This window comes from Schistocerca gregaria, chromosome 8 (assembly GCF_023897955.1).
Source record: "Schistocerca gregaria isolate iqSchGreg1 chromosome 8, iqSchGreg1.2, whole genome shotgun sequence".
Taxonomy (NCBI): domain Eukaryota; kingdom Metazoa; phylum Arthropoda; class Insecta; order Orthoptera; family Acrididae; genus Schistocerca; species Schistocerca gregaria.
Genome location: NC_064927.1, coordinates 84,203,089 through 84,229,770, shown reverse-complemented (window position 1 = coordinate 84,229,770; position 26,682 = coordinate 84,203,089). Strand labels below are relative to the sequence as shown.

General features: G+C 44.8%; 1 protein-coding gene across 1 annotated transcript in view; it reads right to left on the bottom strand.

The window, feature by feature from the left end:
* Positions 1-23,063: 23,063 nt before the first annotated feature.
* The window catches only part of LOC126285290 (fatty acyl-CoA reductase 1-like), a 125,309-nt gene continuing 121,690 nt past the window's right edge, over positions 23,064-26,682 (bottom strand). Inside the window, exon 9 of the mRNA XM_049984578.1 lies at positions 23,064-23,905. Within this exon, the coding sequence (XP_049840535.1) occupies positions 23,752-23,905 (154 nt within the window). The 3' untranslated portion in view covers positions 23,064-23,751. The remainder of the gene's footprint in view (positions 23,906-26,682) is intronic.

Here is a 26,682-nt window from a genome sequence, read left to right as displayed (position 1 = left end):
TCAAACTACACCATAATAGCGTCCTGACGTCCTTACTAGGATATGCGAGCGGGGTCTGGGCACACAGGCTCAGGATGGTGGTGCCCGCCATGACTGTGAGAAGGGTGCAGCGGAACATGTTGTTGCGTTCTGTTTGGGCATACCGAACAACTCCTGGGGGGCCTTACTGATAGGATTATGTCCACTGGACATAAAAATCCGAGAACAGGGGGCGTGGTATTGGGTCTCTAAGGGAAACTAGAAAAGACAAGGGAAATCATGGGGGTACAAGTGAATAAATATGCAATTAGGAGAAGGGGCGAAGAGTTATGGGGAAATGAGGAAACGGGAAGAAGGGTATACCAACTACTGCCAAACAGTAGCTACAGACGAGCTACTTTGAGCTGAGCAGGGGTCTGCTGCACTTACTTAGAGGACATGGGCAATATCCAACATATCTATGTCGATTTGGAAAACGGACAACACCAGCGTGCGACTGTGGTGCTACGGACGGAGCACCCGAACATGTCGTCTATGACTGCACGTTATACGACGATGTGGCGCTTGAACTCAGGAATCAATTACCGAACAAAGATACACATGCACTAATACGACCTTTAATGTCCTAAACAGTTTTGCAAATGAAATATCCCAAAAGATCACGAGGGATTTTATCAGGAACCAAAATGGTTAGAGACAGAACATAACCCGATTGAGACACAGATACGACTGCGAATGCCACCGAGCGCGGAACTGGCCGGCTGCTTCACGACCGGAATCCGCCACGCTGCAGGACCAGGAAGGCAGATGTATCATTCCCGCACTTGACATTTCGCACTAGATTTTTTTTAGAAAGTAGTTACACTAGAATAGTTTAAAACTAGAACACTAACATTAGGTAGGGACTGCAGTGATTTTCAAGAGATGCCAGGGCACGCTTACTGGGATTATCTCAGTGAGCAGGTCTTCATGGTAGGTTTGTCTACCATCTGCGGCACCTGTAACGCTGCAGGGTAGATTAGTCTCAGAATAGCCCATTGTAGTTGAGAAGTTAGATTAACCCTGACCACAGCCAGTGCCATTAACCAATTAAGTATTGGTGGCTTTGTTATGTATAATAAGAAGACCCACTAATTAAATAAGGTGGTGGGTTATTGTGTATAACATAATGTTGTTGTTTTATGAATCATTTGTATCATAATATTTGTTTTCAATTGTACTAATATCTTGTATTGTATCAATAAAGTATTTTTTTAAAGAGCAAATTAAACAAGGTTTCAACAATCAATTAACTTTTAATATTTCTCGAGAAGACCTGGCGCAGCATCCCCAAATCGCTCTCCCGAACCGTCCGCTGCCAGCCGCTTCAACGGACTCAGGAAGGCGCCCCGATCTCCCGTCTCACTGCACCGCAGCTCGCACCGGCCAGACTGATGTCCTACGTTGACTCCTGTTGCTCTCGTGTCGACCGTGAAGTCACTACAACCCCTCGCTATACGCCGCGGCCCACTGGACTCACGTGCCGACCTCACAGCGCCGACGCTCAAGACGAACAAGTCATCTTGTGTGTCAGTGCGCGACCGACCAACCGATCGATCCAACCGTCAATGACCATTGCCTGAGCGAACTCGAGCAAACGCGCAGACTCAGATGCAGGAACTAAGCCCCGACCGGGCGACCACTGGCTGAGTTCTGTTACTGGCGCAGTGGAAAGACACTTATTATGCCGGCTTTAAAGGTTGATCCGGACGACAGACATACTAGCACTCCGAACGACAGACACTAACCGTCTAACAGATGCGGACGAGAGACAGACTAGCAAGCTGGGGACGAGACACTGACCCAGACTCTGACCGACTGGCGAGCTCATAGCGCCCCTTAAATGCACGTGGACAGGCAACATTTCCCCTTTCCCACCAGAGGGAGACACCAAAGCTGCGATTGCCACAGCGGCGCCACCGCCAGAAACGGAGGACGACTGCTTCACACTACGCGCTGCGGAGCGCTCTTCTAAACTGAAATTCTTACCACGTCTCAAGGACACTTACGTACGTGTCTCCTGTCAGAGTCGTATCTAAACGTATCAGGGATCCTTTATCACTCCAATTGCAAACGCCTCACACGATTACGGAGCCTCCACCAGTTTATGCCTCTGCTGATAAGCAGAGTCCATGGATTCATGAGACTGTCTCCATACCCGCACATGTATATCCGCTCGATACAAACTGAAACGAGACTCGTACGACCAGGCAACATGTTTCCAGTCATTAATAGTCGAATGTCAGTGTTGATGGTCCCAGACAAGGTGTAAAGATTTGTGCCTTGCAGTCATAAGCGTACACGAGTGGGCCTTCACCTCTGAAAGCCCATATAAATGATGTTTCGTTGTTGGTGGCCCAGCATTGAAACGTGCAGCCATTTGCAGAAGGCTGCACTTTCTGACATTCCACTCCTTTTTTCTTTAGCCAGACATCAGCACAAACACCCTGTGAGTGCGTTATCGTTATAGAATAAATGACTGGCGTTAGGCGTTGACACTTATTCTATAACAGAGCACATCGGTGTTTAGCTGTGCACAATTTATTTTTAATTCGTGATTATTGTGAAAGAAGTACAAGAATTTACATATGTTGTAACATGACAATGTTAGGACAGTTCTCGATATAACTCATTACGTCCTGTTTGGTCGAAAACCACTGAACACAACAATATCAAATTTAACCAAAAGGTTCTCTACAATATTATTCTTAGTAATACACCGTGAAGTTGGCAAATATTACGAAAAATCATCCCATTCGGGTTCTAAGTTCGGTACTATTTAGGATGACAATCAAGTCTACGGAAGATGGTTAGTTTTTGTGACCAGCTGAGCAAAAGATTACTCAAGGTTGCTCGAGTTCCGAGTGGACGCAAGCTGGTGAACTAACCAGTTTATGCCTCTGCTAACGGTATTTCCTAGCTGCGATGAGCTGTCGGCTGCAAGGGCGCTCTCGTCCTCTGAAAATCCTATAAAAGCTAATCAAAATGTTTACTGATTTTATCTGCAGTAACTGTCCTATGTTTCTCGTTAGGCGAGAAAACATACACTCATTCATAGTCTGGAAATATGGCGATATACACGAGAATAGATGGAGCAGCGTGTGTAATACAATGCCCTCTCAGTTCTCGCAAGAACAATTAACTACGTGGCTGTTTCATTTCTCCACTGTATCCCTAGATCTAAAAGCGAAAAACTTAATAAACTGTGACCTGCCACCCTTGTTGAAACTTGTATTTTTTGTTTATAACAATTATTAGCTTCTTATGAATAAATAATTCATTTGGTTATGTGTGGATCTGGATGGTTTGTTAAGTGGATTTCTTTTAGGGTCTGCCGGCCTGTGTGGCCGTGCGGCTCTAGGCGCTTCAGTCTGGAACCGCGTGACCGCAACGGTCACTGGTTCGAATCCTGTCTCGGGGATGGATGTGTGTGATGTCCTTAGGTTACTTAAGTTTAAGTAGTTCTAAGTTACAGAGGACTGATGACCTCAGATGTTACGTCCCATAGAGCTCAGAGCCATTTGAACCATTTTTAGGGTCTACTCTCACTGACAGGGTTGTATATTTAGTGGTAATCCCGAAATGCTGCTTGTTTAGGGCAGGAGTCTTCGGGAAGACAGAGACCATATCGGCGAAAGATGTCTTGCTAATGCATGATGTTTTAGGCCAGCTCGTTATACAGATAGTATTTGTTTTAATTAATTAAACCTCTGTAGCAAGGATAGCCCGGTAAATTATGATTCAGTTGTATTAGAACAGAGCGTATTTTGATAGCGTTTCTCGTTTTGGTTTATTGAATATAACTGGAAAGCTGGTGTCAGTTGAGTGGTGTGCATGTTCCGCTTTTAACTCGCCCATGCTTGCTCAGTGGCCAGGCGGGCAGGCCGCCGCGCGTTGTCAGAACGGGCAAGCTGCTTCACTCCCAGCCAAGCCAAGCAGAACCCAACCCGGGCAGGCTCGGGGAACTTGATTGCCTGCCCATATTACTGCTGAGCTGCGCTACGAGCTGTTTAGTCTGCGCGCGTCATTATCGTATTATGATCGTTAGTTAAAAGTTTTCATTTTACCTGAGCACCAAAAGAAAAACATATATGTTAATTTCAGGTCAAAAAATATTCGGGTTTTATTTGTACATTCTATCTTTACGTGTATATTTCAGGCTTATTACGTATATACACTCTTGGAAATTGAAATAAGAACACCGTGAATTCATTGTCCCAGGAAGGGGAAACTTTATTGACACATTCCTGGGGTCAGATACATCACATGATCACACTGACAGAACCACAGGCACATAGACACAGGCAACAGAGCATGCACAATGTCGGCACTAGTACAGTGTATATCCACCTTTCGCAGCAATGCAGGCTGCTATTCTCCCATGGAGACGATCGTAGAGATGCTGGATGTAGTCCTGTGGAACGGCTTGCCATGCCATTTCCACCTGGCGCCTCAGTTGGACCAGCGTTCGTGCTGGACGTGCAGACCGCGTGAGACGACGCTTCATCCAGTCCCAAACATGCTCAATGGGGGACAGATCCGGAGATCTTGCTGGCAAGGGTAGTTGACTTACACCTTCTAGAGCACGTTGGGTGGCACGGGATACATGCGGACGTGCATTGTCCTGTTGGAACAGCAAGTTCCCTTGCTGGTCTAGGAATGGTAGAAAGATGGGCTCGATGACGGTTTGGATGTACCGTGCACTATTCAGTGTCCCCTCGACGATCACCAGAGGTGTACGGCCAGTGTAGGAGATCCCTCCCCAGACCATGATGCCGGGTGTTGGCCCTGTGTGCCTCGGTCGTATGCAGTCCTGATTGTAGCGCTCACCTGCACAGCGCCAAACACGCATACGACCATCATTGGCACCAAGGCAGAAGCGACTCTCATCGCTGAAGACGACACGTCTCCATTCGTCTTTCCATTCACGCCTGTCGCGACACCACTGGAGGCGAGCTGCACAATGTTGGGGCGTGAGCGGAAGACGGCCTAACGGTGTGCGGGACCGTAGCCCAGCTTCATGGAGACGGTTGCGAATGGTCCTCGCCGATACCCCAGGAGCAACAGTGTCCCTAATTTGCTGGGAAGTGGCGGTGCGGTCCCCTACGGCACTGCGTAGGATCCTGCGGTCTTGGCGTGCATCCGTGCGTCGCTGCGGTCCGGTCCCAGGTCGACGGGCACGTGCACCTTCCGCCGACCACTGGCGAAAATATCGATGTCCCCTACGGCACTGCGTAGGATCCTACGGTCTTAGCGTGCATCCGTGCGTCGCTGCGGTCCGGTCCCAGGTCGACGGGCACGTGCACCTTCCGCCGACCACTGGCGACAATATCGATGTACTGTGGAGACCTCACGCCCCACATGTTGAGCAATTCGGCGGTACGTCCACCCGGCCTCCCGCATGCCCACTATACGCCCTCGCTCAAAGTCCGTCAACTGCACATACGGTTCACGTCCACGCTGTCCCGGCATGCTACCAGTGTTAAAGACTGCGATGGAGCTCCGTATGCCACGGCAAACTGGCTGACACTGACGGCGGCGGTGCACAAATGCTGCGCAGCTAGCGCCATTCGACGGCCAACACCGCGGTTCCTGGTGTGTCCGCTGTGCCGTGCGTGTGATCATCGCTTGTACAGCCTTCTCGCAGTGTCCGGAGCAAGTATGGTGGGTCTGACACACCGGTGTCAATGTGTTCTTTTTTCCATTTCCAGGAGAGTAAATAAAAGTGCATTGCCAGATGTGTTGATAAGCGTAAAAATCGAGAACGGCTGGACCAATTCGGCATTTTTTTAATTTGTTTGTTTTTCAGGACAAGGTTTTTATGAAATAAAATTTTTGGAAAATCGACCGAAAAATTGGAAAATTTGAGAAAAACTCAAAGTGCGTTTTCACTGAGTCCGTGTGTTTGTATTGCATACAATCTTGATGAAATTTTGCATACTATACTTTGAAACGAAGAGGAAGGCCACATTCTACATAAAATTTCGTAGGGTGCATGGCAGAGGTTACTTTACCTAATGGAATTCGACAAATTGTACGTTTTTATTCCGATTTTGATGAAATTTAGAACACTTGATATTAAAAGCAGTATAGAGGGCGTTGTCTGCTTAAAATTCTGAATGGTGCATTGCGGAGGGTACTTTACTTACACACTTCTACACCAACCTACAGTTTTATTCCGATCTTGAAGAAATTTTGTACACTTGACCATCAAGAGGAACATCAAGGTCTACATAATATTTCGGACAGTGCATGGAATAGAGTACCTTGCAAAAGTGATTTTGACATCGTTTGCGGGTTACCATGAAAGTTGGCTCATGTACGCATGTTTCCATGGAGAAGGTTTTTGAATATATATATATATATATATATATATATATATATATATATATATATATATATATATATATATATATATATATATTGTGTGTGTCTTGTGTATGTATATATACATACATTTTTTAAACGAAATGTCTATGATCTTTTTGAAATTTGAGAGATGTCTGACACATTCAGAGTCATCGTGTTTGACAGTTCGTGCACAGCAAATGTCGTTTAACAGTTGCAAACCATTTTTGGTTGAGCGAACGTGTTATATTGGCTGCAAAAAACCTTGAAGTTAACGAAATGAATTTTCAGATTCAAAATATGATACCTGGCGAATTGATGACATACAAGTCGGTTTATTCCGTTACTAACCAAGATGATGAAGTCAACTATCCTACGGAATTTTTAAATTCGCTGGATTTTGTCGGATTACCGCCTCCCAATCTGCAATTAAGTCGGATCGGCAATCATTATGTTGCGAAAGGTAAACCACCCACGTCTTTGTAATAGCACCCGGCTTGCGGTGAAGAAACTAAAGAACAACGTAATCGAAGCCACAACTTTAAAAGGAAAGTACAAAGGAGAAGACAATTTGATTCCACGTATCACTATGATTCCGACCGACATGCCATTTGACTTTAAACGGTTATAATTTCCAGTGCAGCTTGCATTTGCCATGTCGATAGATAAATCGCAAGGGCAGTCGTTGTATGTTTGTGGCATCAATCTTGATAATTATGTTTTTCATATGGCCAATTGTATGTCGCATATTCCCCTGTCGGTACACCTTCAACATCATTTGTTTACGCACCAGAAAACAAAACTATCAATGCTGCGTATCAAGAAGTATTACAATAAATGCTACCTAGCAATAAACTTTGACACAGCTTCACTGATCTCCAGAAAAGTTGACAGGTATATATGAGTTTTCATAGGTAGGTGAAGAGGAGGTGAACTGAGGTGGCGGAGTCCTACAGAGAGAGGACGAGGGGGGGGGGGGGGGGAGACGGCCCATGGGATGGGGAGGGGGGGAGGTGAACAGAGAGATAGTGGGAGAGGAATAAATGGATAGAGAGAAAATAGGGGAGGGTCGAAGTCTAGATTCCTTAACTTAAGTATATTTCAGCCAAGTATGGCACCATTTATACAAATATTTACCTACTTCTTCATGATGTATTTTACTGCTTCTGTGAATTCATTCGAACTTGGCAAAATCATTCTAAATTGCCAAAATCCATTTTAACAAAAGTGAAGCACTTGTTTCGTAACCAGTTCGTCTAAAAACTATAGTACTGGGGATACAATGGCGACTCTGAGCCATTTTTCGCGGCGTCTACGTTTGCGTCATGAGAGTCCACTGTTGCAGTATAGATGTGCGTCATGAGGGACCATAGTTCAGACCCTCATGATGCAGACTTAAACGACGAGTGTTTACTTGCATGATCATACCTAAACGATGACTATAGACCCTCATAACACAGACCTAAACGACGAGTCTGAAACCTCATGACGCAGACGTAGACGATGTGGAGAGTGGCTCAGAGTTTCCATTATATTCCTACTACAATACATTCCTGGAAAAAGACGCTCTTTATTTTAAAAGCATTTGTAGTGTCTAGGTCTTCAGCATCTTGACCCTGCTTGTTGGATTCCCCTTAATATACATATACAGGAATAAAATTACATGTCACAGTGTGTGTGGAACTCAACAAAATAAATTTTAATTTAAACTCATAATGTGTATTGTCTTAACCCACAAATGAATATTTTATTTTGCAGAACACTTTTCAATATAAAATATTTACAAATTTTTCTTCAGTTTCCCTGAAAGTATTATTTAGGCCAAACCACTAAACTAAACTAAAAATATTTGGCTACTTTCGCAAACACAAGTAACAGAAAATGGTTTACAAACAATAATAAATGTCACTTGGGAGGATTGAAATCAAAAGGTTTAGTCTACAATAAAAATGAACTGTATGCATTACAAAATTTCTATCTCAGAAATGGACACCCAGAAAGCACAAGGAAGGAAACTGTACTCTTAATTATTAAATTTGCACTCAAACTCATAGTTTCCTGTTTAATGTTCTACTGTATTCTTAATGTGTCTGCTGATTAGTGTTTGAATTAATTATGACGAGACCGTTAAGTCTGTCTGCATTAAGACGTGATCGTTTTTCGCAAATTAAATTTTTCAGCGCAACTAAAAATTCTCTCACTAGAGGCACTAGTGCCTGGTATACTTAATATTTTTCTTGCCACACACGCAAGTCGGGGAAGTCGTTGGGAGTTATTTTTCCACCACTGTAGAATATGTCCCTAGTTCACACAGTGTTCTTGCAAGTATCTGCTGACTTCATCATGTAGGAGAGGATACTCTTCTGCCCAGTCCTCAAATTTCGCCATGTTGTGCGGTCCTGGATTTGTTTCTTGGGTGCTGTGATTGGGCACTTGTACTGATACTATACAGGTTCCAATTAATATTTGCAGAATAATGTGAAGATCGTACTACACATAGTTGAAATTATAATAGTTTTTAGATGATGCTATCATTTATCGTCCAGTAAAGTCACCAGAAGATCAAAACTAACTGCAGGACGATTTAAATAAGATGTATATTTTTGGTGTGAAAATTGGCAGTTGGCAATAAATAATGAAAAGAGCGAGGTTATCCGTGTTTGTACTAAACTAAGTCCTTTAAACTTCGTTTACAGGATCAACCAGTCAAATCTAAAGGCTGTAGATTCTACTTAATACCTCTTATTACAATTAAGACCTACTTAAATAGGAATGGACACATAGAAAATGTTGTAGACGTTTTAATGACAAAACACTCTTTTGGAGCATTGCTACGCAGTTGGAAAGCCTTTTCTGGTACGATTGATGGACGAGGTCAAATGAGTCTAAAGAAGGGCAGCTCGTTTGGTATTATCGTGAAAAAGGGGAAAGAGTGTCGCGGAAATTATACAGGAGCTGGGGTGGAAATCATTACAACAATGGCGTTTTTTGACGTGACGCGATCTATATATAAAATTTCGATCACCAACTTTCACCTCCTAATTCGAAGGTATATTTTTGAGTCCCATCTACATTGAAAGAAATGATTATCAGAATAAAAAACAAAAAAAGCAGCGCTCAGACGGAGAGATGTAGGTGTTTTATCCCGCGCGAAATTCGAGGAGAGAAATAAGTTGAAAGTGGTTCGATGAACCCTCAACCAAGCACTTGCGTGTGACTTGCAGAATACCGATGTACATGTAGATGAAGAATATACGCATTATCTTAGGAGCTTACCTTCAGCACACATCTGGCGTGCTGCTTGGTAAACATCATTTTTTTCATCCTCGGTTAACTTTCTTAATGTGCGGTAGTTAGGCACCATAAACGTTGCAATTTTATGCAACATACTAACGCACATTTTCTGTTCTAGGAAGGCACAGGCGGCTTGTTTCAAAGGTTTCATGTCCTGAAAACACATTTTATCAACATACATATTTCACAAGTGGTTCTACAATATTCAGATGGAATAAAATTACAAACTTCTTCATCGCTATCCCGCACAGTAGAGTGAGCTTCTAAGGCATAAAACCACGGTAGAACTAAATGTAGGCTTGGCTCCTTGTCACCCTCTAGATCAACTATGGCTTCTTTAAACGGCTTAAGAAATACTATATGCTGGCCAGTTATATGGTGGTCATAACCCAGCATCTTATCAGAGGCACCTTCGTTATGTAAGACAGTCTTCATTGCATCAATCTGAGAATGGACTGATAGAAGCATGTCAAAATAACTATTCCAACGAGTTGAAACCCACTGCTTTAAAAATGAGTTCAGTCTCACACAGAGACCCCTTCTCTTGAAGTAGGAAACTGTAGCCCGCACTGTATTAAGAATGGCTAATATATTTGGAACATTTTCTTTCAAAAACTATTCGCTCAGAACATGTTTCAAAACTGTGCTTATACTATGAGCCATGCATGGAAGACGCTGATATATTTCGAGAGCTTTGACAATGTTACTGCCCTGTTCTGTGACAAAAGTAATTTTGGCAATGTCTTCACGAGAAACACCCATAGTTTCTAAGCGATCTTCCAACTCGTTTCCAATATTCGAGTCCGCAGTTCGTGGTCTCGCGGTAGCGTTCTTGCTTCCCGAGCACGTGGTCCCGGGTTCGATTCCTGGCGGGGTCAGGGATTTCCCTGCCTCGTGATGACTGAGTGTTGTGTGATGTCCTTAGGTTAGTTAGCTTTAAGTAGTTCTAAGTTCTAGGGGACTGATGACCATAGATGTTAAGTCCCATAGTGCTCAGAGCCATTTGAACCTATTTGAATCCAATATTCGAGCCAGTTTTTGGGCAGTCAGGAAACGCAGAGCACATCAGCACATATTTATTCAAACGCCAGTTTGAATTTATGTAATGCATTGTCACGGACATGTTATGCACCTCTTTGTAATTGTCAGTCAATTGATCCATTGTACCGGTACATATATCAGGACTAATCGCATGCATTATATCTGGGATCATTTTGCTGCGCACTTTATCAGCTAAGGTTTGAACTTGCCTCGCCACTGTCAGTCGGGAAGGCATAATATTTTTAATATCAACTTAGCCATATTTTTTACCTATGTCAATCAGTGTCTGCCCTAAATTAAGAAATCCTTCTCCCTCTATACTGCTAAATGGTCTCAGGTCCGTAGCACACATTTCGACGCACTTTTCGTCCACTAAATCTTTGCCCTCTTTCAAGATATTTACGGAGTGAGGGAACTGCTTGTCAAATTTGCACACATTTAAAATACTCGAGGTTCCCGAATAAGTACTTTTGTAGTTTGCATTGAGACACACCTAGCGATTCATGTGTAGCGGCCTCATAAACACACGAAAACGTTTCCCATGCGGCACTTGTAATCTGTTTCGTTACCAGAATGTATTCACCAGTTGTCACTTTTGTTTCAATCTCACTAAAGTTCGACTTATTCATTGAGCTGCCCCCACCGTTGCGATAAATGAACTGCAGGCTTAGTCTAACGTGAGGTCGGTCGCAGGCTCGCACTGGGCCGTATCGCTTCCAGTCGGGCGTGCCGCGGCAGTCCTCACAGGGGAAGTGATGCGCCTCTCATAGCCTCTCCTTCCCAAGTGGCTCTTTCCGCCTTCCCGTGGTGCCAGACGTTAAGCTCGGCATTCTGCCTTGCGACAAAAGGGAGAGCTGCGACCCAATCCGATGCGAAAGCGTGGCACGGGGGGAGGGGGGGGGGGAGGAGGGGGAGGGCTGTGTCGAGGGACCACACACCACTTCCTTTCTATTCGCAAGGCATAGACCAGCAGGTGCCCTACATGCCGGCGATCTCGTTTGGCGGCGTGACATCGCGGCGCGAGTCGGCAAGGGTGCTTCGCCGCGCCCCTGGGTAACCGGGGCGTGTTCTGCCAAACCCAGGAGGTGGTGACATCGCCTAGGCCAGGTTAGATGGGTCCAGAACGCCGAACGTGTGGGGGATCGGCCCGCCCCCTGAGTAGGAGTGGGTCCCTGGCCGAGAGGTGGAAGCCCGGGCTAGTAGGCGGCGAAGGGCGAGAGGTGCATCGGCCTCTCCGGAGTGCGGGGTGCACTTGCCGAGAGCGTCGCGTGAAATCGCCGATGACGGAGTCACCGAGGGGGGACCAGTGCACTGGAAACGGTGCGCTGAACCCAGCAGCTCTGGAGTGCCCTTGACCTAGGGGCGAGATCGGTGGGCGAGCTGCAGAAGTCTCCCCCCCCCCCCCCCCCCCGCCATGCCAGAGGAGCCGGTCCGGGGCAAGAGACGGGCTCCCACCCCTCTTTTATCACTCGTACAATATGGCGACATCAGAGACGAGTGATTCGAGTGAGCCATCGCGAGCGTCTTTGATGCCTGAACCCACTCCTCAGGACGAGCTGGGACAGGCGACTGATGAAAATGTGCTACAAAGACACACGAGGATCACGTTGCTCCTTGAGCAAAACATCAAAAATGGTAAGATTAGTCAGGCGGCATTGACAATAATTAAAAATGAGCTGGCGGCGTGGGCCATCGCTAACGCCAAGCTTGAGGGCCGCGTAGAAGAATTAGAAAAAAAAAAAAAACGAAAGATTAAGGAAGCAATCTGTTATTACCTGGGCGGGAGTGGTCGCAACAAGCGCCATCAAAACAGAAAACAACTAAGGACACTATTGCCAGAGTCACCAAACGATCAGACACAACGGTCTTTCTAAGGACCCTGCCTCGTCAGGACACTAGCGTTAAAATGATACAGGAGCTACTTACTACCACCATAAATCCTGTAAAAGACAGAATCAAAATTCGGTAATCGTTGAAGTTGCCTCGGAAGAGGGCAAACAGAAACTACTAAACAATGCCAAATTAAACTCGGTGGTCAAATGCGAGGAAAAGAAACCTGTTAGTCATCTTATATGATGTACCATCGATCATGACTAATGACGAATTACAAAATACTATCAAGGCACAAAACTTTGAGGATATGACAGACGAAGAGTTTAAAGAAAATTTCAAACTGAGATTCAAAACGGGGCCTCGGGACCGTGATGTGTTTCATCACGTCGCCGAGGTCTCTGCTCAAATGTGGAGAAAAGTAACGGCAATTTGCAAACTATACATAGGCTTTCACACCATAAATACACGAGACTATCCTGTGGTACCGCGTTGCCACAATTGTGGAGATCTCGACCACGTTCTGCGGCACTGTACCATGGGGTCGGCCTGCTCAAAATGTGACGAGGATGGTCATGTGAGGAAAGACTGTAGGGCTGCAGCAGTCTTCATCCCTTGTAAGAGACAGGGCAAAAAACCTTGTGGCACCACCGGACGTAACTGCCCCACCTACAGACTTTTGGAACAAAGGTTAATTTCAAGGATAGACTATGGCTGATCAAACTAAACCAAACAGGATGCCCAAAAGAAAATCCCCGAGCAAAAGGAGGGGGGATGCCATGAGGGCAAGTGCCTTCAAGTTATTCTTGAGGTCGCTCATGGGCGTCACAATTAAAACCAATGACATAGGCACTCAAACAGACTCTACCACAACAGACAGAGGGACTCAAACTGAGCCTCTTACAGTCACGTTCCCCTCCTCCCCAAGTAGGGAGACAAGGCCGACTAAAGAACTATGGCAATGGTATCCTGTAACAGAGACTGTGGCAATCTCAACAGAGGAGAATAGAACTACAAAGAAACGAGTTCAGGAAAACAAAATAACCAGCTCAAGTGAATCATCTACCACAATAGATCCTGTCGTCAGATTGCCACCAGTCGACCCAGTCAGAGTCTATCCTAACCTTGAATTCACTATGCAACTGGCAAGACTAGAGCAGCCGACTACCCTGACCACTGCCCTGAGACACGTGGTTCGGGTGGGACATGAATATGGTAGGAGAGTCACCTTCTCGGTAATGGAGGCTGTGGACAGAATACAACTCAAGTCAGTGAATCTCCCCACCGACTTCGGAGCCCTGCGGGACCTACTAAAGAAAGTTTTCAAAAGACGTGGTGAAAAATTCGACCTGGACGCTATCTATCAACAAGCTGTTTTGGCAAATGGACGCATCACATTTGACTGGAATAAGACATGGCCTAATGACAGAATCCACACATACTTCCCATAAATAACTACATGACGAAAATCACCATTGGCCAACTTAACACTCATAACAGCACACTAGTGATGCAGGAACTACGTAAGGAAGTGGAGGAGTCTAGATGTGGTCTGTCTGCAAGAGCTGTACTCCCTAAATGGGAAAATAGCCTTCAAAGCTGCGACCTGGCAAGTTGTAAGCAGAGGGAAAGACCCGAGATGGGTAATAATAATAACCAATAAAATTCTAAGAGCCACAGTATTAACACAGTTCACAACTAGCCACTGCAACGTCGTTGAGCTGCAGTCTCCATCAGGAGCAACTCTCTTGATCAACATGTATTTCCAGTATGGTGACGACATCGAGAGACATTTGGCACACCTTACCACAGTTATCACGGCGTTGCGGGGGCGGAAAGCAATTGTAACAGCAGATATAAACGCCAAATCCCCCATATGGTACAGCGGCACCAGGGACCCTAAAGGAGAGAAGACAGAAGAGGCCATCATGGCCTTGCAGCTGCTGGTGGCAAACAAGCCAGACAACCCTTCGACCTACGAGGCGGGAGGTGGCCAAGGCACAAACATTGATGTGACCCTGGCTACGTCTAATGCTGCGCATCTCATCCAGGAGTGGAAAGTAGAAGAGAACGCCACCACTAGCGATCACTATCTCATCACCTTCAGTATAGGAGACAAGGAGAGCCGTTGGGCCATGGGGTGGGAGGTACAATACAACTACAAAAGAGCCGATTGGGAAAGACTTGCTAGGGAGTGCGACATTCCTGCATTGCCAGAAGATGACGGACAACTGGGCGTTGACGTTGATAACATAGCCGAGGAACTGGTAACAGTAATAACTCGAGCGGTGAATGCCGCTGTACCTACTAGGAGAAGGCCATGGCGGCCTCTCTGTCACCATGGTCAGCTGAACTGGAGGAGATACGCCGGTCGGTTAGAAGGCTCAGGAGGCACTACCAGCACAGTGTCGTCTGGCTAGAAAGACAAAGATGGTTGCAGCTATACCGGGAAACTAAACACAATTTCCAAAAACGACTATGTGAAGTAAGATCAAAAAGTGGGGAACACTTTGTTCTGAACCAACTAGCTTTAGACCCATGGGGAGTCCCGTACAGCGCTAGTCCGAGAGAAAATCCTCTCTCCGATGGAGCTCTCAACCGTCAGGCATGGGGACGGGATGACGGCGTCTTGACAGGAAACTGCTGAGGTCCTTCTCCAGTCCCTGCTGCCTGACGACACTGAGGATGGAGAGACAGACGAACAACGGCAGCTGCGTGAGAACAACAATGTACATGGAAATGATACGGCAGTTTACCCATTCTCTGAAGAGGAGGTAGCTGCCCATATAAAATCCCCAAGAGAGGGAAAGCTCCCGGGCCAGACGGCATTGTGGCGGAGGTGGTGCAATTCCTGGCCCCCCCAGATAGTCGCCTCTCTAACTCACCTGTACAATGCATGTCTGAGGCAGAAAAAGTTCCCTGGAATCTGGAAGAGGGCAAATGTCGCAATTATCAAGAAAGGAGCTGACAAAGACACAGCAGAAATCAAATCTTACAGACCAATCTGCCTGCTTGATCTGCTTGGGAAGGTTCTGGAGAGACTACTGGCTGACGGACTGCCTGAGCACCGAGTGCTGTGCGGAATGAGCAGCAGGCAGTTTGGCTTCAGGCCTGGGCGATCGCCATCTGATGCAACTGCCCTGGCGGCCGAGGTCTGCGGCTCTACCCCGTACAAGTACGTTGTCGACATCATGGTGGACATAAGTGGCGCCTTCGACAACCTGTGGTGGCCTCCGCTCTTCTCCTGTTTACGGGAGAAGGAGTGTCCAGGGCCGCTATATGGGTGAGGAGCTATTGCGAGGATCGGGAGGTCTGTCTATCATCCCCTAGCACAAGAGTAAGAAAAACTCTCACAAAAGGATGTCCCCAAGGCTCCGTACTGGATCCCCTGTTTTGAGACATCCACATGGAACCCTTACTAGACAAACTACAGCAAAGTGATGAAGTGCTAGAGGTGATAGCCTACGCAGATGACCTCCTCCTACTGGCCGGCGGCCGTAGCCGAGAAGACATAGAGCCCAATATAGGAAGAGTAATAGAAATACTAGAACTTTGGTGCCCAAGGACTATGATAAAGATTTCACCAGCCAAGTCCACATACCTTCTTCCAAAGGGACAACTACTTCGCAATCCAACTGTCAAGATAGTGTTCTGCGGTGACTTGAGACTCGCTATCTCGGTATCATCATTGATGAAAGGTGGTTCTTCGGCAGGCACATCGAAACCATAACTCAAAGAGCCCTACAAGTACTCAACAACCTCATCTCCTTTGGACACAAACGATTTCATCTCCCACCACATCTCATCAAACTTTACCACAATAGCATAGTCACCTCAATAGTGGGTTACGGCTCGGGAGTCTGGGCACACAGGCTCACGAGGGTGGTGCCCGCCATGACAGTGAGAAGAGTGCAGAGAAATATGATTATGAGATCAGTGGGGGCATACAGGACTACACTGGGAGGAGCCCTGTTAGTCATAATGGGGCTTTGCTCCTTGGATATCAAAATTCGGGAGCAGGCAGCTTGGTACTGGGGAAAGAAGGGGAATTTGGAGCAAACAGGAAATTCTAGGCAGCAGGACTGAGTTGAAATTGGGCTAAGAGGGTATCAGCTATGGCAACATTCGTGAGAAGGTGAAGAAACAGGACGCAGAACTTCTGATTTTCTACCAGATGTTAGGGAAAGGATGGGAATGATATATTTCGAACCAACCCGGGGACTAATTCACTTTGTCACTGGACATGGACCCTACTCGACATACTTATGTCGATTCGGGAAAAAGGCGACACCTGCGTGCGACTGTGGTGTTCCGGAGGGTACTCCTGACGATGTAGTCTACGAGTGCCCCCTTTTCAATGATGTGGCCTCAGTGTTACGTGACCAACTACCGCACAATGACACATATAGACTGCTCAGACAACACGACACTTTTCAGACTATCAATGAACTGGCTAACGCGGTATCACAGAAAGTCTTAAAGGACTATCTGAGATAATTAAACTAGCAGCTATAAGAGACTTACCTAAACACCTGTAGAGTCCGGTACCCTATTCCCAAAGCGCCTGGGCGCGAAGAGGCCGACTTCCTCAGTCTTGAATCCGCCGCGCCTCGGGACTGGGGGGGTGCAACCTTATCGATATGGACAACGCACCTGATTCGACCTTAGGATAAGTTTACTTGTAGCACTTTTTTAGACACTATCCTTAGCGATCAACACCTTGGCCTGCCCAGTGTGAGGGGCACGCTGATTGGGGTTAGCTCAATGAGCAAGGCTCTATAGTAGGTTTATATATCAACTGACACATCTGTAACGCTGTAGGCCTTTGTGACTAGTCAGTTACCCGCTTAGTAGTAAATTAACACATTAATTTGCCCATTGCATTTTCCTCGTAGCTTACCTACTAAGTAGTTACTAAAATATAACTTAGAATAGCTGCAACTTATATCACTGTATCACTATTTTCGGCCCACTAATCACATAAGCAAAAGGGCTAGATTGTATAATTAATACGTTTTTCTGGAAATAAAGATTTTTTTTAACTACCTGGCTACACTCGTCACGGTAACTTGACAGCGCAACCTGTTGTCAGGCGCAGCAAGCTGAGCGGGTCCCGTGAAGCTTGGCAGGCCTGCGGGATCCCAGGTAGCCCCGGCTCGCTGGGGCCCAAGTCGGCCGCATTACCCACTGTGCCTCAGTACCCGCGCACCCTTGTGTTTACGTCGCGGCAGGCTGACCTGCATAAATGGTTGCAGAGGAAGTAGGGGCAAGCAGGCTGCAAGGGGAATTTGTACACCTCCAGTCACTTGACTCGCAGTGCGCCGCGACTGGCGACGTGAGTAGTCACGAAGAGTCGGCGGCCGGAAGTCGCGCATTAGCTCCTCCTGTGACGGGAGGTTATTTGCATGTATGTCTGTATGTATGTATTAAACCGGGAATCTAGAAACGATAGAGGACTTCGTCCCGCCGTCGCCCTCAGCGGTTTACAATCCCACGACAGGCCACAGCAGTCCACCCACCCCACCGCCATCCCTCAACGAACCCGGGGTTATTGTGCGCTTCGGCCCCCAGTGGACCCCCCGGGAACGTCTCATACGAGACGAGTGTAGCCCGAAATGTTTTCGTGGTATAGTAATTATGACGTACGCATATCTGGAAACGGTGTTTGTGCAGCAATCGCCGACACAGTGTAACTGAGGCGGAATAAGGTTAACCAGACCGCAATCGCCGAGGTATATGGAAGACCACCTTAATAACCATCCACAGACTGGCTGGCACACCAGACCTCGACACTAATCCGCCGGGCACGCCCTCCCGCTCGTGAAGCAGAGCCTTAGACCGAGCGGCTAGCCGGGTACGGGAGGTTAGGTACGAAGAACGCGCCGACCTGTCCGCTCTTGCCGCCGCAGTGACCAGTGTGGTGGGTAAGCGGTGACAGAAACGGACATGAGTGTTGCGTAAGAAGCTTCAAAATGACGGTTGTTTGCGCTGGATGATTATTCCCCCGCACGACATCTGAGCGTCCGATACTGCTGACTTGTGGATGCCTGGGGGTGGGCGTGCAGCTGCCGGCAGGCATAGCCGATACGGTCAGCACGGCTGCAGCCCCCGGCAGTCGGCCGACGGCGCGCTCTTCGCGATCGCGAGTGTGTGTGACCGGTTGGATTTCTTCATGAGATATGTTTAGTGGAAACGTTGCGGCGGAGGAGGGTGCTTGTGTTGTCAAACGTCGCTGCATACAAGGCCTCTGATACACCGAGCGCTACGATCTATTTGTGCCGGAAACTTAATACGTGGTTTTTTATTATGAAGAAGGGTCATGGTAAGGTGGTGGTGAGTGTTTTAAGCGATCTATTTGACTCGCCTAATTTGTTAAACTATTTGATAGGGTAGTTGTTTCCCTCTACTTTTGGTATCGAAAGTGTGTCAGCTGTCCCTTTCTCCCCAGCATTAGCCAATAGGAACACAATATTCTGAGGAGCGATGAAAAATTCCACCTGCACATTTGGAGAAATTGGTTCACACAGATAAAAAGGAAGCGGCCTCTTGGAAGAGGCAGAGACAAGAAGCGAGACTGGAATTTCCTGTTCAGCAGAATGCCGCCACTTGATGGTTTGTCAGCGGCCGCGAGATCAAAGGAGGCCGACATCCGGTCCGCGGTCGGCGGTATTTAGTAACGCGATCTGTATTAGGACATTGGGCGGTTTTGGACCATTGTGGCAGCGCCCTGACGATAGGAACCCACACTATTATACCGGACTTCATTCCATTCCTCGGTGATTACAGTTATTATGTGATGGGAGGTGGGGGTGCAGACGCGAGCTCTACCCAAGTGCAGTAGCTCTGTCTCCTGCAAACTGGGTAAATAAAGAATATACATCGACGTATTATCGACATTGATTTGAATTTTGTGTCGTGAGATATTTCCTCTCCAGCACAGAGTGAGTCTTTTACCCCCCGTCCCCACCCTTTCACCCCCAACTTTTTCTGGGATGTTGAGGAGGAAGGAGGCGAGCGGTGGGGGGTGGGACATTCTCTGGTGGCGGCACTGTGTACTAGCTCAGTCGATCCCTGCATATCAAGGTGTGCATACACACGAAACTTTTTTCCAAAATAACACCACCTCCAGTCTACAGCAGAGTAATTCGTAATTAGGACAAAGAGTTGCGGTGTTTTCCCGCCGAATAAAGATATTTAACTCCTGAAAATTGAACTTTATAAATGAACAGTTTGTCTTCTGCTACGTACTCGTAACTAACGTTGACTTCAATTTCGTATCATAAGATCCTTTCCCTCTAGCACAGACTGAGTCCGTCTCCCACCAATTTAGAGATCAGACAGAGAAGGGAGCTGTGGTATTTACCAGAGGCGGGGCTGGGGGTTAGTTAATGATGGATTTAATTAGTTAGTTAATTAATATCAAAAGTGTGAGGGGGAGAGAGGGAGGGGTTGCGGGTTTTCCAGAGGGGTGGGGGTTTCTCAGAAAGACGGATTATCTCCAGGGTTCATAAATCAACACTCAGGGGATCATAAACCACTTAGCCGAAGAATACGTTTGGGTCATAGATACTACCGCCATCTGTATATGTGCAATCGATGGCTTTCGTGACCTTGAGAAAATCTTAATTATCGCTATTTTATAAAATATCGTTAATAAAGACTGCACGGTTTAAGAAAACTTCTCAAATAAACTTTTGAGATAAGAATGAAAAAAACAAATAAACGTTAAATAGTCTTTATTTGGAATATATGCGTTGTTTTATACTACTAATAAGTTCTCACCCAAACCAGAGCGATAAATGTTATAGAGACATGTAAAACAATAAATTTGATGCCATGATGCGTTTTTACGATAACTACTGCACCACTTCAATCGGAACACAAGAGTATAATCTGGAACCAAGTTAAGTGGCTTGTTGCCAGAAGAGACAGGTCGTGTACGCCGCCAGACGTACTGGAACCAGTGCTCGAAGCTCTGCCTCGCGCTACTGCTGAACGCTGGCGCGCTGCAGCAGAGCAGGACGTCATCAAAGAGCAGGAGCAAATGTGGCGTTAGTATAACTTCATGAATTCTGTTGTTGATCTCCTTGTTATCAACGTAGCAGGTGTCAGTGTTTCTCGGATTCGGATATGCAAGGAGCTCACAGATTAACAGCGACTGACATTCCTTCAGTGGCTACAGCATTTAGCTGTACGGTGAAATAATCCCTGCAATACGCTTTTACGTCAAAGATAGCTCACACATAAAAATTACCTTGTATTTAAGTCAGGCATTTTGTTTTTAATAACAATACTATTTTAGATAAGGACGAGAACATGTTTTGTTTTCCGTCGGGTCACCAAGAAGAGTATTACTCAAGTTTTGCTGTATATTACTTCATTTTTCTTAAAAATTAAATTACATTTGAAGCTATATTCTTTTTTCGCTCGTCGCTTTTTACGTAGAAACTGTAACTGCTCACATTATTGCAGGTTAGTTACACCAGCTGAATAGGCTGTGCTGTCCGAGTTAAATGCGCACGTAAAGCTGTTGTCCGGTGTTAATGCTGAGTATTCGAAAATTACGGGATTGTTTTTCCTACTCATCTGCATTACATCTTTCTACATTTCGAACAACTGTCCTTCATCGCATCAGCTACAAGTTTTGTCTAAGCCATCTTGTGTCTTTCTGCTGTCACTCAACGACGACACCGTCCCGTGCAGAACATCATCAGCAAACAATCGCAGATTGTTCCTAACCACAAGACCATTTATATATGTTCACGTACAGAGGGAACAGATTTTAATTGAAAATCGTTGCCTGGTATCGGCGGATAAATGCGGTATTGCAGTGCCTGCATTGTTAAGAAATACGATGCAGTGATCCGTTCGACACGCATCCATTTCCGAAAGAACAGGCACCGCGGCGACTTGAGCCGCCATCAACTACACGAAATGTAACCGCACTCGCCAAGTTGGACAACCAGCACAAGTACAATGGCATGACGATAATGAAAATTTGTGCCAGACTGGGACTCGAGCCAAGATTTCCCGCTTATTGCTAGCGGTCGCCTTACCATTAGGCTATCCGAGCACGCTTCGCAACCAGACCCAAACATTCATATGTCTTCAGCCATGTGTCTACAGGAGGAACTCATAAATTCATTATGCGTATTCCCATATAGAGGAGACATTTTAATTGAAAGTCCTCTGACCAATGTGAGCGAATGAATTACGATACCGCAGCGTCTGTACTGTCTGGAATTACGATGCTGTGTTACTTCGACATGCAGGAACGTCCGAAGGAACATAACATCTTATTCATTAACAACACAGGAATTGTGATATCGTATTTATCCGCCGATACCGGGATACCTATGTGTGTTGAAATTTTATCTTTGAATTATTGAGAAGATTACTTTTCAAGGCATGTAAAATATGTGTATGTTTATTTGTTTTCCTCATACTTGCTGCAAGAATGTTTCGTGTAATTTGACGTGGCGAACCCCAGATCCAAAACGATGATGATGTCAATACTATAAGATCCCTCATAATCGGAAACATGGTAAAATCTGATACCCAGTATTTCAAGCAGCGTCAGTTTCTGCGAATCTTCTAGTTTCTTTTGTGTTCTTAAAGAGGGCTACAAGCTGTCCAATGTGTTTTTCGTACGTATTACGAGCCACATTCTTTCCAGATGAACTTATGGATTGCACTTTCGTTCATTGGGGAGAGTTACGTAGTAGACGCAGACATATTGCACTCTGTGCACAATGGACAGGAACTGTCAAAGCCTGAAATAGTGGGCATCAAGAGAGACTACAAGAACCATTCTGGAAACTCCAGTATGAGCAAAGTTCAGTTGCTCTGCACTTCTTGATGCTGTTAAACCTGACAGGTTACCCGTTAAAGTTTTGTTAAATCGTGTTCGTCTACAAATGGATGCACAGGCTATTTTGCCTCATCATAATGAATTTATTGCTTCTGTACTTAGTATTAACACTAAATTTCTTTGATTGTAAATTCTTTGCTGTGACGTTAGTCCCATTAGTACAAAAACATCTTTTCCACTATTGCTATACGTGGCCTAATAAAACGAAATCTAGATTTTTTTCCACAATCTACCGTTTCATTCTACTGAATCAATCAGTTTGACTTTACTTAAATTACAAAAATAATGACTGTGTTATAATTTCTTAATTTTAAGCCCGCCAGCGAAAGTTGTATTATAGAGATAATATTCTATATAATTATTAAATAACTTTAGAAATGAACAGCACTTAGGATATTACAATCTTAGTTGTTTTGTGCAAATGTACTATGTAGCTTTATTTTTACGTGATGTTCCGTAACCACAAGTATCTCCTCACCACGGATCTGCTTTCACACGACCAGAAGATCACCAATTACCACACACATATGTAAAGCAGAACGCATGTCTCAAAGTACAACAAAATGGTGAAAGACACAACAGGTTAAACAAACAGAATAAAAACATTTTCTGTCAGAACTGAAGACCTCTTTGCATTGAAAGAAAGTAAGAAAAAAGCTGATGTGGATCAGAACATTTATTCAGAACTTTCGACAATGTTTCGAAATAAAATAAAATTGAAACACTAATGTGTAGAAACAAATTTTTCATGTAAGTGTAATATGAGAAAATATTTTTTTTTATATTTTTTGATTATTAAAAGATGCCGTCGCTGAGAAAGTGATAGTCTGTGGCACAAGGCAGTTTAATAGTTCACAGTGGCCATATCAAAGGAAATACCACTGAGTGATTTACACGTGTTTATATACGCAGATGAGAGTGGGGAATGATTTTGCCAGATTGTGTCGTGTGCAAGATAAATAAAATAAATTAAAATGATAATTGAGCTAATGTTCTGTCATGTTATGAATGAAGAAATTATTCTCCACTCTGATAGTTCCACATTCTAATTTATACAAGCTGCAGCTGACGAGAATGGGCATTTGTCAGCTGGTAAATATCCTCGTAACAAGAATGTTGCTGGGAATCTCTAGTTATTTGATAATTTTGATTTATGGGTATGGATTATTAGAAGTAAGTGGTATAACTGTATAAACAAAAAATGATGGAAAGGAGTATGAACATGTTTGTAATGCACATGTAGCTGAGACTTCTTCTCGATTGTTGGTGTTGTCATGACTAGCGGCGTGGACCATTGGACAACATGGGCGGTCTTCCGCGGTGACGGCGGGATGGACGCGGGCCTGCCGTTACAATGACGTGGCGCCCGTGGACAGGGATCTGAAGCCAGGACCCCCGGAGACGACGGCAGCCGCCCGCAGCAGCGGCCCGGACCAGGAGTACAGCAACCAGAGGACGAAGGCGTAGAAAACGGCCTGAACCGTGCAGTGCAGCCAGTACATTCTGTAACAAGCCGAACAGCTGTTTCCAATCGCGTGTCGACTCCATCAGAACCGTACAGGTGTTGCAAAAATTATGCCATCTTCTGAACGACTGCGTGCTCTATTGCCGAACACTGTGCTTCTGGAGGGCTATAAGCTTTTATGGCAGCAGGAATAAGTCCATCTAAAAGGGTTTTGCGGACACATAAAAAAAAGCTGACAACTATACTTTTTACAAGAGTGTAACAAAGAATGTGAACTGTTAGTAGGATGGAACTTACAGAAAAATAGGCACTTTTCTTGACGAACTCTTTAACATGCGATTAACCACATTATCATACTGACTTTACTGAATTTTTCTCAAGATCCGTAAATAAGGTTTTTCGTTTGCCAGTCCATACTTACTTCTATGCTTGAAGCTGTAACTACACATTAACAACATAACATGTGGAAAGCCTAGAGTACAATCGTATCATTTCAGTCAGACGTTTTTATTATATAAATATTTGTATCTGATAATCAAAATTTAGGTAATTTTTTGGTAATTAATCGGTACTTATATTTCTCCCTGTTGTTAGTGCGTTAGTCTCTCTTCTCTACATTCCCTCAAATAGTATGCTGCAACATCCCGAAATATTTTAGACTCTAGGTTTTTCTGGGTAAAATAAAAAAAATGTCAGAAAGTTTCGTTCTCAGGAAATTCAATTCAGAGATATGTTTGTTCTTTACGAATGAAAACACACAAAGCACTGGTGTATTTCTTTCACAAACCGGTTTTAGGATGTTACTCTATCGTGAGGTACAAAGATAAGTGTGCGGAGCAGTGACAATTTGTCGGATTAAAGATTTTAAACTGCAGAGTATCCCCATTTCTAGAGATGGAAGTTGTTAACGTTAGATTTACGAATAAAACATGAAGGTCTATTTCTTCGTAAACGCGATGTAAGACTATTTAACTAAGGAAAAAAATTCTGTCCTAAAGTACAAATAGATAAGATGTACTAGTGCGATTAAGCACGTAAGTGAAGCAGCTGTGATTATACAAAGTATTTTTTAACCCGTTTTTTAACCCTTAACTCGCTAGGTGCCTTTTCTGTAACGTACACCACGAGGTGGAGTCTCTGGGACCCCTATATTTAAACCGAGATTTAAGGCAAAAATCAGTTCTTAATTTATGCTATATAACACCTATTTTTACAATTATTTAAGTGTTGTTTAAATGCATCTAGTTTATTTTATTGCACTAAACAAACTCTGTAGCATTTTACTATTTATCACACAAAAGCACATAATTTTGTGTGGTTCTTTTAAATAATAGATTGCGAGAGTACTGAAAAATTATGTAATGTCTATAGCAAGTAAATTTCCAAATAAAACTGAATTCCAGGGTTTAAATTTGCCCATAAAAATTCTCCCAGGTAGGTAAAAAAGTAAGTCTGTGTAATTGATATTCATTGCTGGCTACTACATTTTTATTATCGTCACTTAGAACACATTCGATTTTAGCAGACACCTTAAGTATTCATTGAAGAGACAGACAGACCCCCAGCACAACTTTCCTGAAGTTCTTCCTCTGAGTGATACTCTTGTTCGATAGCGGTACTGTGATCACTGGATAATGTAAAATCGTCGTCTTTTTCGTTTATTTCTTAATCTATACCACTGACACCTTCCTCCATAGACTAACAATTTCACCACACTCGGGGAAGTTAAAAAAATGACGCTTTTGTGTCAACAAATTTTATACTATACGGTGTCGTACTGGAAAAAAAACAGGTACGTACTTCACGAGGTGCGGTCTGGGAGACTCCAACACCTATCAATAACACGTGTAAACAACAAACACAGAAGGCGGTAACGCAACATCGTAGGAGGGTAGGTGGAGTATAAAAGCATCCCACCACAACTGGCGTTGGAGAGCGAGCTCTAGAATTTTCGTGCTGTCTGGGAGACCACACCTTGGAAGTAAAGGGTTAACACCGCAGGAGAACTGATAGTAACTGAAATAAAGCAAAATGAGGCATGTGAGTAAGAGGGATAGTTTACAATATGGCCTGGATGGGATTATAAGTAGTATGTAGAAGTGGCGAGTAAGGGAAGTGTGTCTGCTCATTCAGTACCAAGCCTGGGCTGATGGAAATATGTTTATTAATTTCTATTACGTCAAGACAGTCATCTTCCTTCCTTTATGGGTCTAATTTACGATCCACTTCTAGTGCTTCTACTATTCTCTACGATAAAAAAAGATGCATCACGAAGGAGCAATTCAAATTGCTCACACACAGCTATTCATAGAAGTATCGACGGAAAATACAAAACTGTAAACTTCGGCAGCCGATGGATCAATGTGTGACGCTACGGCGAAATTTTACCGCGGAGGGCATAAAGTCTTTACGAATTGCATTCAGTGTACTCACTTGGACTGTATCTATGCCTGATAAGACAAACTCGTGAACGATATACGCAGATGTCAGTATTTGAGAGACGACGTGTAGTTGGGCTCAAAGAAACTAGTTAGAGTAATAGGCGAATCGCTTGACATTTGAATAGGAGCGATGCATCTGTTGGGACAGTGTTGGCAGGAATGAGTGAACCATGGCCGAACACAGAGTCGGGAAGGAAGCTGACGACCTAGAGAGATGACAGAACGTGAAGACCGAGCAGTCGCTAGAGAGGCACTCAGAGCACATGGTTCACCGTTGTCATCGATCCGACGTGTAGCTGGTGCTGCAGTAATCACAAGGATCACAGAAAGGGAGCCGAGCTGACAGCGCTCGTCATGCCGACTACATTGATCTC